We start from the raw sequence: 11,029 nt of genomic DNA, 5'->3' as shown, positions 1-11,029 counted from the left end.
ACCCACAGCTCTCCCATCTGTTATCTTGGTCCTTCAAATTTATCCTTGTGCCTACCAAATTTATCTCCATATAAAAAGAACCTGCTTCTTCATTTCCCTCTTTTTTTTTTCCTCCATCAATATTCCACATCTAGTAGCTGGCTGTATTGGATTAGACTTACCAATGTTTCTACATTGAGAGAAGGAACACTTTTCCTCTCCTTCCTAGTTTCTTACTGAGGATGTCAGGATGCTGTTCAAGATTAACAATAACGCTTCCTTTCAGTTTTAAAATTGATTTTATGTATCATAGCCAAACTTCCTCTGCATACAAAGTATATGAGAAAATCAGTCCAAATGAAATCGAATCCGTGTTAAGAACCATTCTAAGAATTCTGCAGTCAATCTCTCTCTGTCTCTCTCTCTCTCTCTCTCTCACACACACACACACAGAGGGGTGTATGTTTCTCCTGGTAACATTCCAGTGTTTTGAAAGCTGCTACACAGAGCTTATGAACAGTTCTGAGCTCTTTTCTTTTCTTTTTTTTAAAACCCTATGTGCAAAAGCAAACCGAAATTCTTCAAAATGAATGGATACACTTGGGACATCCCCTTAAGGAGTAGGAGCGGGGGCAGAACTACCTTTCTGGCGTTCCTGGAGAGCCAGTTCCCCCAGGAGGCAAGGGATTTGGGGAGCCCTGGGCAGCGTCGACCTGAGCACGCAGATACCTGTTGGCCAGTGCCGTGGGCTTTTCTGTTCCTGCTTTCTAAAAGAATAGGCCTCTGGGGTTCGGGCTCTCAGCAGCGTGGGGCTGCTCCTGCTTCTTCTTTTAATGATCAGGTGCTTTAAAGCGCTGTTATCTACGAGGGCCGAAGTCGGGGGTCAGGGATGGGGCCAAGTATTCCTCCCCCGCTAACTGGTCCTGAGTGGCGACTGTGCCCTGAGATTGCGGGGGGGGGGGTGGTGTTCCAAAATTGAGCGCGGGGCCTTTTCTTCAACTGTTGCGGGGAAAAGTGTTCGTGCGGCGCCGGCGCAGCGTTCGGGACTTGACCGTGCCAGGCTCGCTCACAGTCGCCGGCAGACGCGGGGCTCCCGCGCCCGCCCGGGTTAATTCGAAGACCGTCTCTCCCCCGCCCTTCCCCCTCCGGGCCTCCGGGGCTCCCCCCCCACCCCCCCGCCTGCTTTCCCTCCAGCTGGCCTCCCTCCTTTCCCTCCTCCTTTTCCCTCTCCTCGCCCACTCCCGTTTCCTCTCGATCCTCCAGTCCGACCCTCCGCGCTTTTCCCTATCTTCAGATTCGCTCTCCCGCGGCCGACCCCGCCCTCCCCATCTTCCCGGGGCCTCTTTCCCTCCTCCCTCGGGAGCCGCGGCGGGCGGGCTGTGCGCAGGCGCACTGAGCAGCAGTCGCGCGGGCTGGCGGCTTCTGCGCAGGCGCGCGCTGCTCGGCTGGGCTCGGCTCGACTGGGGCGCGGGCGGGTGGCGCCTTCTGCTCGCGCGGTGTCTGGGCTCCGGGGCCCCGCGCTCCTGGCGGCGGCGGCGGCGGAGGCGACGGCGGCGGCGGCAGCACCGTCACCACCACCACCATGTTTCTTCATTCAGTCAACCTCGGGAACCTGGCCTTTTATGTCTTCATGATCTTTCTGGCCACCCTGGGGCTGTGGGATGTCTTCTTCGGCTTCGAGGAGAACAAGTGCAGTATGAGCTACATGTTTGAGTACCCCGAGTACCAGGTACGGCTCCACCCTCGCCGGGCGCCCGAGACCAGAGTCGCCGGTGCGGGGCCCGCCCCCGCCGGGCTCTCCGCACCCCTCGGCCCGCCTCGCCTGCTTCCCCCGGCCCGGAGACCGCAGAGCCCTAGGGTGCCCCCCCTTTCTCCCGGGCTTGGTGTCCCGGCTTTCCCGAGTGACAGCCCGCCCCGGGCCGCCCCGGTCCTCGCCGCGCCCGGGCGCCCGATCCCGGACACCGACGGGCCGGGGACCCGAGCGCCGGTCACCCCCGGGGAGGCCGTCCGCACGCTCCTCCGCGTGGTGGATCCCGTCCTCACCGCCCTCGCGTCCTAACAGGTGCCCAGCCCCTCCCCGCGCCCAGATTCTTCCCTCGGCGCGCGGGGATTTGCTGGTCGGATTTCGTCTTTCGGGGCTGGGACCCGAGCTGTTGGGCAGGCTTGGGGCTTCCCCCGCGGGTGTCGGGGTGAAGGGCGGACCCGTGGGGGAACGAAGCCGAAGACCTGGGAGTTTTCTTCTCTGGAGAGGCTTGGTGGACCCACCTGTTCCGTAGGTGCTGGGTCGGGTGGGACCCATGGCCTCCGGGATTTGCCATCCATTCGTGGAGGCTACTTTGTGGACTCCGGTGCTGGCAGTTTGAAGCGATCCGGGCCTCCTCGCCCTTCTCCTCCCATCCACTTAGAATGTTTTCAATTAATTGCTTCATCAGTTTGGCGCGGTAGAATCTAGAATTTCATTCATGTCTAGCTGTAAAAAGAGATAGTAGCCGATGACACAACTGTCCAAGGAAATATCGCTGGGGCGATTCTTTTATTTCTAAATGGACCTCTCATTGACGGATTGCCTATTACAACAACTTCTATAAAATGCACGTGCAGGTGTTACCTGCTGGCCAAGGGTATCTTTTGTATACTGTTTAAACGGCAGCGCACATGTTTCTTTAGAGTCAAGGATGGAAATCAGCATTGCTTCCTGGGTACAGGTCATTCCGGAGGGAATCTGTTTGTGCTATTATTTACACTTAGAAACCGTGTAAGGTTTAAACTTCTGAAGAGTATCCTTATCTGTGGATACATTTTTGGAAAATGCAGATTTCATTCCTTTAGAAATCCTCACCTTCCGCCCCCCCTCCAACAGTGGTAATCGGGAAGTGGGAACATTGGATTTCATATGCTGTTGATGGAGAAAATGTTAACATTAGTTTTTTTTGTTCATTTTTAAGCAAATTGCCTTATTCTGGTTTATGTTTATCAGAGTTAATTTAATAAATAAATGCATGGTCTTTAAAAACTAGAAATAGAGCTTATTATAATCCCCTTTCATTATTAGGAAACTCCCAGTAGATGGAAGTAACACATTTTAGTTTTGTGTATTGCATGATTTGGTGAAAATAAAATCTCTTTGGAGCAATTCAGTACTAGCTCTCATTTATTTTTAGGTTGCCCACAATTATTGAAGCTATTTTAATATTCAGTAGTAGAAATTGCTTTCCTTAGTGTTGGGAACAAAGCATATGGAAGTCACAGATGCATTTCCTGCCTCATGAGTTGACTGGAAAGATAGAATTAGTGTAGCTTGTACAAAAGAGCTGTATTTTGCATAGTTTGTATTTAGTTATTTTCATTCAAATCGCCTTTTGAGGGCTTTACACTTCTGTTAATTTGTTAGTACAGTAATTATAGTGACAGAAGTTTTTACATACTCATTTTTAGCAGGTTTTATTTTTATGATGTAGTGTTAATTCACTACAGTATTTTATACACCAGTTTTGTTTTGTTTTGTTTTTGTTTTTTTGGGGGGGGTCCAGTTGTGGGGCCTGAACTCTGGGCCTGGGAGCTGTCCCTCAGCTCTTCAGCTCAAGGCTAACGCTCTACCATTTGAGCCTCAGTGCCACTTCCGGCTTTTTTCTTTTTGCTTATGTGGTGCTGAGGAATCGAACCCAGGGCCTCATGCATGCAAGGCAAGCGCTGTACCACTGAGCCACCTTCCCAGCCCCCACACCAGTTATTTTTTTAACAGGCATTTATATTTGTAACTGTCATTTTACAAATACAATTGAAATTCATCTATAGAAATCAGTAATTTTTTAAATGTAGTGAGATATTAAATAAATGAGATCATGCTGCTAAATGATTTTCATATGAATATATATTGCCTAGTGTGGATTATATATATTTTTTAAAATCAGATATAGGATGGTATCCAGTGCATGTCATGCTCTAGTCGTTGGATTTTCTTCTCTTTGCTGATGTTTTCTTTTCTACTATTTGCATCATGAGCCCGCCTGCAGGAGAAATGGAGAGGTAGTTGAAACACATATCACTTCTTCTTCTTTTTCTTTGATTAAAAATGTACAGGGAATTTAAATTCTTTAGAAGTAGGAATGTTGAATTTAAAACTGTTTAGGACTGGAGGCATGTCTCAAGTGGTAGAGCCCCTGTCTAGCAAGTGTAAAAAGCCTTGAATTCAAACCTCACTACCATCCAAAAAGAAAAAAAGAAATACCCTTAAAATTATTTCTATTCATCATCCTACTATGATTTTATTAGTCACTTCACTACTCAAAGTTAACTGGTCATTTCGTAAGTCTTGAGTCTACTGAGAAAAATACTAATCTTTAAAGTTTCTTGCCATCTTCAGACAGCAAGGCAAAACTTATTTGGCAGTCAATGGTTTTAAGTAAATTGTCGAATCTGAGGAGGAATATCTATGTTACTTTTGCTCATATAGTGATTTAGCTCTTTTCATATGTGGGAACTAATGGTTATCTGAAAGTAAATAGTGATACTGAATGTCTGAATCATGCTTTGTTACTAAATGTGATATTTATTTAGCACAAGTCATTTATTGAATTACTACCCTGTGCCAGGAATATCTGGAGTTCAAACTTGGAATTGGTGATAAATGAATCCTTGTGAATGGAGGTATAGTAACTATATAATGTGAAGGTTATGATTTCAGTGTAAGACAATATCAACAAGCTCTTCATGGGAGAGAGAGCATTCATTAGTCTTGGGGATTCAAAGCCTTTACAGAAGATTTGTTGAATTTGGCCATCCAGCATGTATAATTCGAAAGCTGCAGAAATAAAATTGCAGGCATTATCGTATATGTGAGGGTAGGAATGTGCCAAGACACATTGCATTAGCAGTATTTATAGTGTATTTCTATTTACAAGAGAAAATAATTAAAAACATATTTACTCATGTAGATGTAAAATATTTCTAGAAGCAGACACAAATTGATGATGATAATAATATTGGAACTGGATAACTAAAAGCCCCAATGCAGAAGAGATTGTTAGTGTCTATTATTCTGAATATTTAGAATATATCAAAGATACATATTTTGCTAGCTTACTAATTTTACAACCTTTCCACATGTAATTTTAGGCAGTGATATATTCCAATCAATCTCACCCCTGTATTATGCTCATGGTTTCTCAAAATACATTTTAAAATATAGTATTTGTAAATGATAAAGTAGGTAAAATAATTACTGATTAAATTAAAAATAATTAATAATTACTGATCTCCTCTCTCAAGTCTTTATTACTTGTTCAATTGTTCCCCCCCCCCCCCCGTGTGTGCACCTGTACATGCTGGTCCTGGGGCTTGAACTCAGGGAGGGTGCTGTCCTTTGGCTTTTTTGTTCAAGGCTAGAACTCTACCACTTGAGCCACAGCTCCACTTCTGGTTTTTTGATGGTAGATTGGAAATATGAGAATCACACATTTTCCTGCCCTGGCTGGCTTTGAAATGCAATCCTTAGATATCAGCCTTCTGAGTAGCTAGGATTACAGTCATGGCCACTAGTACCATTTCTTTCCTTCCTTTTAAAATCAAACTGGAGTTCCTAGAACTATTCGTAGGGCTAGCATGAATAATAGACTGAGAGCCCTTTGTAAAAACTTTTAAATTATCTGCACTTATTTTCATATTTTTTTTCTTTCTAGTTAAATATGGTGATCAATTGTAGTTTTCATTCACAACTAAAAAATGTATATCATAAAATAAGATTCATACTTCCTTAAACCAGCATTTTTTCTAGCACTTGGGAGTTGTCTTTTGCTAGATATTTAGGTTAGATTTAAGAAGGACAATCAAGGAAGAACAGAAATCAGGGGCAGGATATTATCATGGAGATGATATTTAAGGTAAAGGAAATTGATCTTTATTAAAGGTCTTGTTATTATGTTAAATTATACATAAAAATAACTATTTTATATTGGGAATTAAGGTTCTGTGTTTCCTTTTTGAATCCCATGACTTGTTTCCTCCTCCTCCTCATCCTCTGTGCATGTGCACATATTTTATATCAATCTGTCCAGTTACCTTTTTTGTATCTTCCTGCCACTCATTCCTAATTTGAACTCAGAAATGCAATTTTGCCATTTGCTTATAACTTCCACCACTTAACTTTTCTCTCTCCTCTCTTGCTTGTACTCTTTTTATTCCTATAGTTTTCCATCTGTATTCTTTAAAAAATAAGGATACATTTACATTTTTTAAATGTTCTTTCTCACAAATTACTTTTATTATAGACTGTCATGAAATATGTCAGACATATTGTTTTGCTTCCTTTTCTCAGGAATTTAAATCTTTCTCTCTTTCCGTATATATAATTTCCTCTTCTTCTGAGTTAATTTTCTTTTTCTTTTCTTTTGCCATTCCTGGGGGTTGAGCTCAGGGCCTAGGCACTGTCCCTGCGCTTCTTTTGCTCAAGACTAACACTCTACCACTTGAGCCAGAGAGCCACTTCCAGCTTTTTCTTTGTATGTGGTACTGAGGAATCGAATCTAGAGCTTCATTCATTCTAGGCAAGCACTCTACCACTAAGCCACATTCAGCCCCTGCATTAATTTTCAACCATGCTCAAAGTTTGTTTAGCTAGTGTACTAAAAAGAATAATGATCTAGTATGTATGTACTATTATTGCAAATTTGTATACTTAACTGGGAGTAGTTAAAAAACGATTGCATTGTACTTATATTTTCTTTTTGTTTTATTTGTATCCAAAAAGTAAAAAAAAAATGGACTATTTTCATTTTCAGTATTATAGTGTGCATAATCAAGGTAGGAACTAATAAACCAAATAGTAAAGTTAGTATTTATGTATTTTGAGTCTTTGAGAAGATAGCCAAGGATGCTATTCTGTCTGGATAGAAATGTCTGAGGTAGGGGCTGGGAAGTTGGCTCAGTGGTAGAGCGCTTGCCTTGCATGCCTGAGGCCCTGGGTTCAATTCCTCAGCACCACATAAGCAAAAAGAAAAAAGCCGGAAGTGGTGCTGTGGCTCAAGTGGTAGAGTGCTATCCTTGAGCTGAAGAGCTGAGGGACAGCGCCCAGGCCCAGAGTTCAGGCTCCATGACCGGACCAAAAAAAAAAAAAAAAGAAATGTCTGAGGTAAAATTGGCAAAGGTTATTTGTCATAATGTTCTCAAAGGAATGTTCAAGAATATGCAAAGATCAGAATTTTGTTTTTTAAATAGTGAGGTTTTTCATCAAGCTTTAATACCATTTAATGTTTTTGAAGTTCATACAATAAATTTTTTTTTCATCAAGCACATTAAACAGATCATTAATTTGTTGTTATTTCAATTTTTTGTTTTTTTTTGGCCGGTCATGGGGCTTGAACTCTGGGCCTAGACCCTGTCCCTCAGCTCTTCAGCTCAAGGCTAGCGCTCTACCTCTTGAGCTACAGCACCACTTCTGGGTTTCTGGTGGTTTATTGGAGCTAAAGAGTTTCATGGACTTTCCTGTCCGGGCTAGCTTTGAACCACGATCCTCAGATCCTCAGATCTCAGCTTCCTGAGTAGTTAGGATTACAGGTGTGAGCCACCGGTGCCCGGCTTCTATTTCCATTTTTTTTATCCAATTCAATTCATTTTATTTTTAATGTTTACTATCCCTTAAAAAAGGGAGGGTTTTTTTTTTTTTTAAGGCAGTCATACGTATCTGTAGTCTCAACACTTGGGAGGCTGAGGCAGGAGGATCATGAGATCAGCTACATAGTGAGACTCAATCTTTGACATTAAGGCCTGATTTTTGTTACATTTACAAAAATATGTGTAAACTACAAGGTAATTTTTGCTCAATACTGTGAGTTGTAGACTAAGGCTTGCTCATCCACGAAAACTGAAACATATTAATTCACTGGAATGTTCAGTGTAAAAATAGTGTATAAGTCTTGAACGGGTCGTGGATGTGAGGTTCAGATTTTTCTGTTGAGCATGTCATAAGAAGCATATTAACTTGAGAGTTCAGAAAGCTGCATTAGAAAGATGCAACAGTTGGAATATGTAGTTGGGCCTGAGTGAAAAGAAAGACATTACGTAGCAGTTTAAAATGGCAAAAAATTGATTTAATAGTGGAAAGCTTTTATCCTTATTTAAATGATGTATAATTGATACTGATTTTAGATTAAGTGCATTTCCAATTATATTAATATGTAACTTGCTGACATATATTAGTTATCCTTGTTGGGGGCTATCGTGAATAATTTATATGTGGTAGAATTGGAGGTGCACTCATTTAATGCTTAACTGAAGACAATGTGGTTCAAAATTACATAATTCAAGAATAATTTCATTTATGAATAATGTGTAAGTAGAACTTGTTTTGTGCTTTAAGTGTGGCTTTATCATTAACAATAATCTTATTTTTAGCATACATTAATTGTATAAGGTAGATTTCATTGTAACATTAATGTATCTAGATCATTTTTTATAATGTACTACTTAAAAGTTGTTTATTTTAGAATTGCATACAGTGAGGCTGAATTGTTTTGATAAAACTGATTAAAATGTACCTACTTTATTTACTGTTTGTGCTATAGAAAATAGAACTTCCAAAAAAACTGGCAAAACGCTATCCAGCATATGAGTTATATCTTTATGGAGAAGGATCCTATGCTGAAGAACACAAAATTCTCCCTTTGACAGGAATTCCAGTTCTTTTTCTTCCTGGTAATGCTGGAAGTTACAAGCAAGGTAAGTATTAGAAGTGAAAATTTAAAGCTATAAAATTCAATTAAACACTTAGGATCCTATGCATACTCACTGAATCAAAGGAAGCTAGTGAAGTATATACTCCCTGTTAAGTACTGAGAGACCCAAGTATATGACACTTCCTCTAAGAGAAAGTGTGTGTCTGATAAATTTCAGATTCAAAGTTTTAATCAGCCTTGTAGCTATGATTTACTTTTAAGAAGTGATCATTCTGGCTCTGCTGTGAAGAGATTGTGCTATAAAGGGCAAGATTAGAAGCAAGAAAAATAACGTTATTAGTATGAACACATGCAAATCAAAATGAGATACCATCCTATACCTGCTAAGAGAGCTATAATAAGAAAAAAAAATCAAAAAACCCAGATAGTTAACAACAAGTACTAGGAAAGGTGTGGAGAAATTGGAGCCTCTATACATTGCTGGTGCGAATATACATGGTTTAGCCATTTGGAAAACAGTTTGGTAGTTCTTCAGTATATAAATATAGTACTATCATCTAATCTAATAATTCTACTTCTGGGTATCCGCCCAAGAAAAAGTGAAAATAAACATTCTCACAAAAAATTGCCATACATATGTTTACACTAGCATTATTTAGATTGTAAAAACTGAAAGGTAAGAATGAGTTGCTGACGTATGCTACAGCATTCACGAACCTTGAAACACCATGAAACATTGAATAATTGTATAGTATGGTCTTCTACATTATTTAATTGGTTCATTTATATGAAATGTTGAGAATAGATAAGTTCATAGAGATGTGTATTAGAGCATATAAAAGAATTTGAGGAATTGGGGAATTAGAAGGGACTGTTCTGGGGAGGAGGGTTTTGTTTTTGAGGTAACTAAGAATGACTATTAGAATGCAGAGATAGTTGTACAATCCTCATAGAGGGGGCTAATGTACTAAAAACCATTGAGTTGCGTGTGTTACCTGGTGAGTTGTATAGTATGAATTATAATACAAATAGCATGTTGCTAAAATGGGATGGCAAACCAGAGGTGTTTTGTTTGCCAAAATGTTTACTGTTGATTTTTATGCCACTTAAATATAATCAATTCATAATCAGTTTTGTTAAAGGCAACAAAACAAAAAGAGTTGAGGCAGAGAGATCAGTTAGAAAGCTGTTAGAGAAGCTCAGGCAAGACATAATGGGGCTTAGATTAGAAAGAATGTGCTGGAAGTGGTGAGAAGCCTCCCCTGGGAATGTATTTGGAAGAAGATAGATGGATTGGATGTCATATGTAAGAGAAAGAGACAAACCATGAATAAGTGTCTAAACCAAGTAGAAAGTTCTCATTCTTAAAATCCTCTGTAAGTGTGGCAAAATTCCTGTTTCTTATTCTTCAAGGAATTCTTCCTGTTTTAGCTATTACTATTTCTCTATTGAAGGAAAGCAAGTAAAGAATGACCTGTTGACTTTTTATTTAATTTATATAGGGCATGCATACTGTGTATAAGTTATACATTTGCTAAGTTCATTTGTTCTAAATTGGTTGTATTAATAGGTGTCACCCTGGAATAAGTTGCTTTTATTCATGGATTGATTTATTGATGGATTGAATGCTTGATCACAGTGCTAGGGGTTGAACCCAAGACTGTGACATTCTAGTCCAGTACTCTGCCACAAAATTATTTATTAAGAGACTTTGAAGCAAAAATGAATGAAACTTTACAATATTTGCTATTGTCTTTACTCTTTTTTCCTCTGCAGTTCGTTCTATTGGTTCTATTGCGCTTAGGAAAGCAGAAGACATTGACTTCAAGTACCACTTTGACTTCTTTAGTGTGAACTTCAATGAAGAATTGGTGGCGTTGTATGGTGGAAGTCTTCAGAAACAGACTAAGTTTGTGCATGAATGCATTAAGACAATTCTCAAACTCTACAAGGTAAAGTCAATGGTACAGTATGTCCACATCATCTAGAAACTTACTGTATTTAAAATCGTAAATTTCTTTATATTGCAAGTTGAAAGTTTGGAGTTTTTGTTTCTTAGTTTGTTGTCTTGAACTCTGATGGTGTCATAATTTAAATTGTGTGTACAAGAAACCTTCCTTGTGAATTTCAGGAAATAATTTTTTTAAATCTTTACATATAAATTATATATACATATAAATTATATAATGCAGTTCCTAAAAACCATTAGTGAAAATTTCTGCTTCTAGCCATGACTAATTAAGTGGTAGTAGAAGTTACCTGCATAGATAAACAATTATAAAACAGTTGCTCAGAGCATCTGAGGTGTTTTTTTTTTTTTTGGTCGTTCGTGGGGCCTGAACTCGGCCTGGGCGCTGTCCCTGAGCTCTTCAGCTGTAGCC

General features: G+C 40.2%; 1 protein-coding gene across 1 annotated transcript in view; it reads left to right on the top strand.

Annotated features, from left to right (window-relative positions):
* Positions 1 to 1,552: 1,552 nt before the first annotated feature.
* Pgap1 (post-GPI attachment to proteins 1) overlaps positions 1,553 to 11,029 on the top strand; it is an 80,157-nt gene continuing 70,680 nt past the window's right edge. The window contains exons 1-3 of the mRNA XM_013029327.1: positions 1,553 to 1,708; positions 8,538 to 8,691; positions 10,425 to 10,600. Coding sequence (XP_012884781.1) covers positions 1,562 to 1,708; positions 8,538 to 8,691; positions 10,425 to 10,600 — 477 coding nt within the window. The 5' untranslated portion in view covers positions 1,553 to 1,561. The remainder of the gene's footprint in view (positions 1,709 to 8,537; positions 8,692 to 10,424; positions 10,601 to 11,029) is intronic.

The sequence above is a fragment of the Dipodomys ordii genome, unplaced genomic scaffold, assembly GCF_000151885.1.
Source record: "Dipodomys ordii isolate 6190 unplaced genomic scaffold, Dord_2.0 Scaffold1, whole genome shotgun sequence".
In the NCBI taxonomy this organism is placed as follows: domain Eukaryota; kingdom Metazoa; phylum Chordata; class Mammalia; order Rodentia; family Heteromyidae; genus Dipodomys; species Dipodomys ordii.
This window is presented reverse-complemented; position numbering and strand designations above follow the sequence as displayed.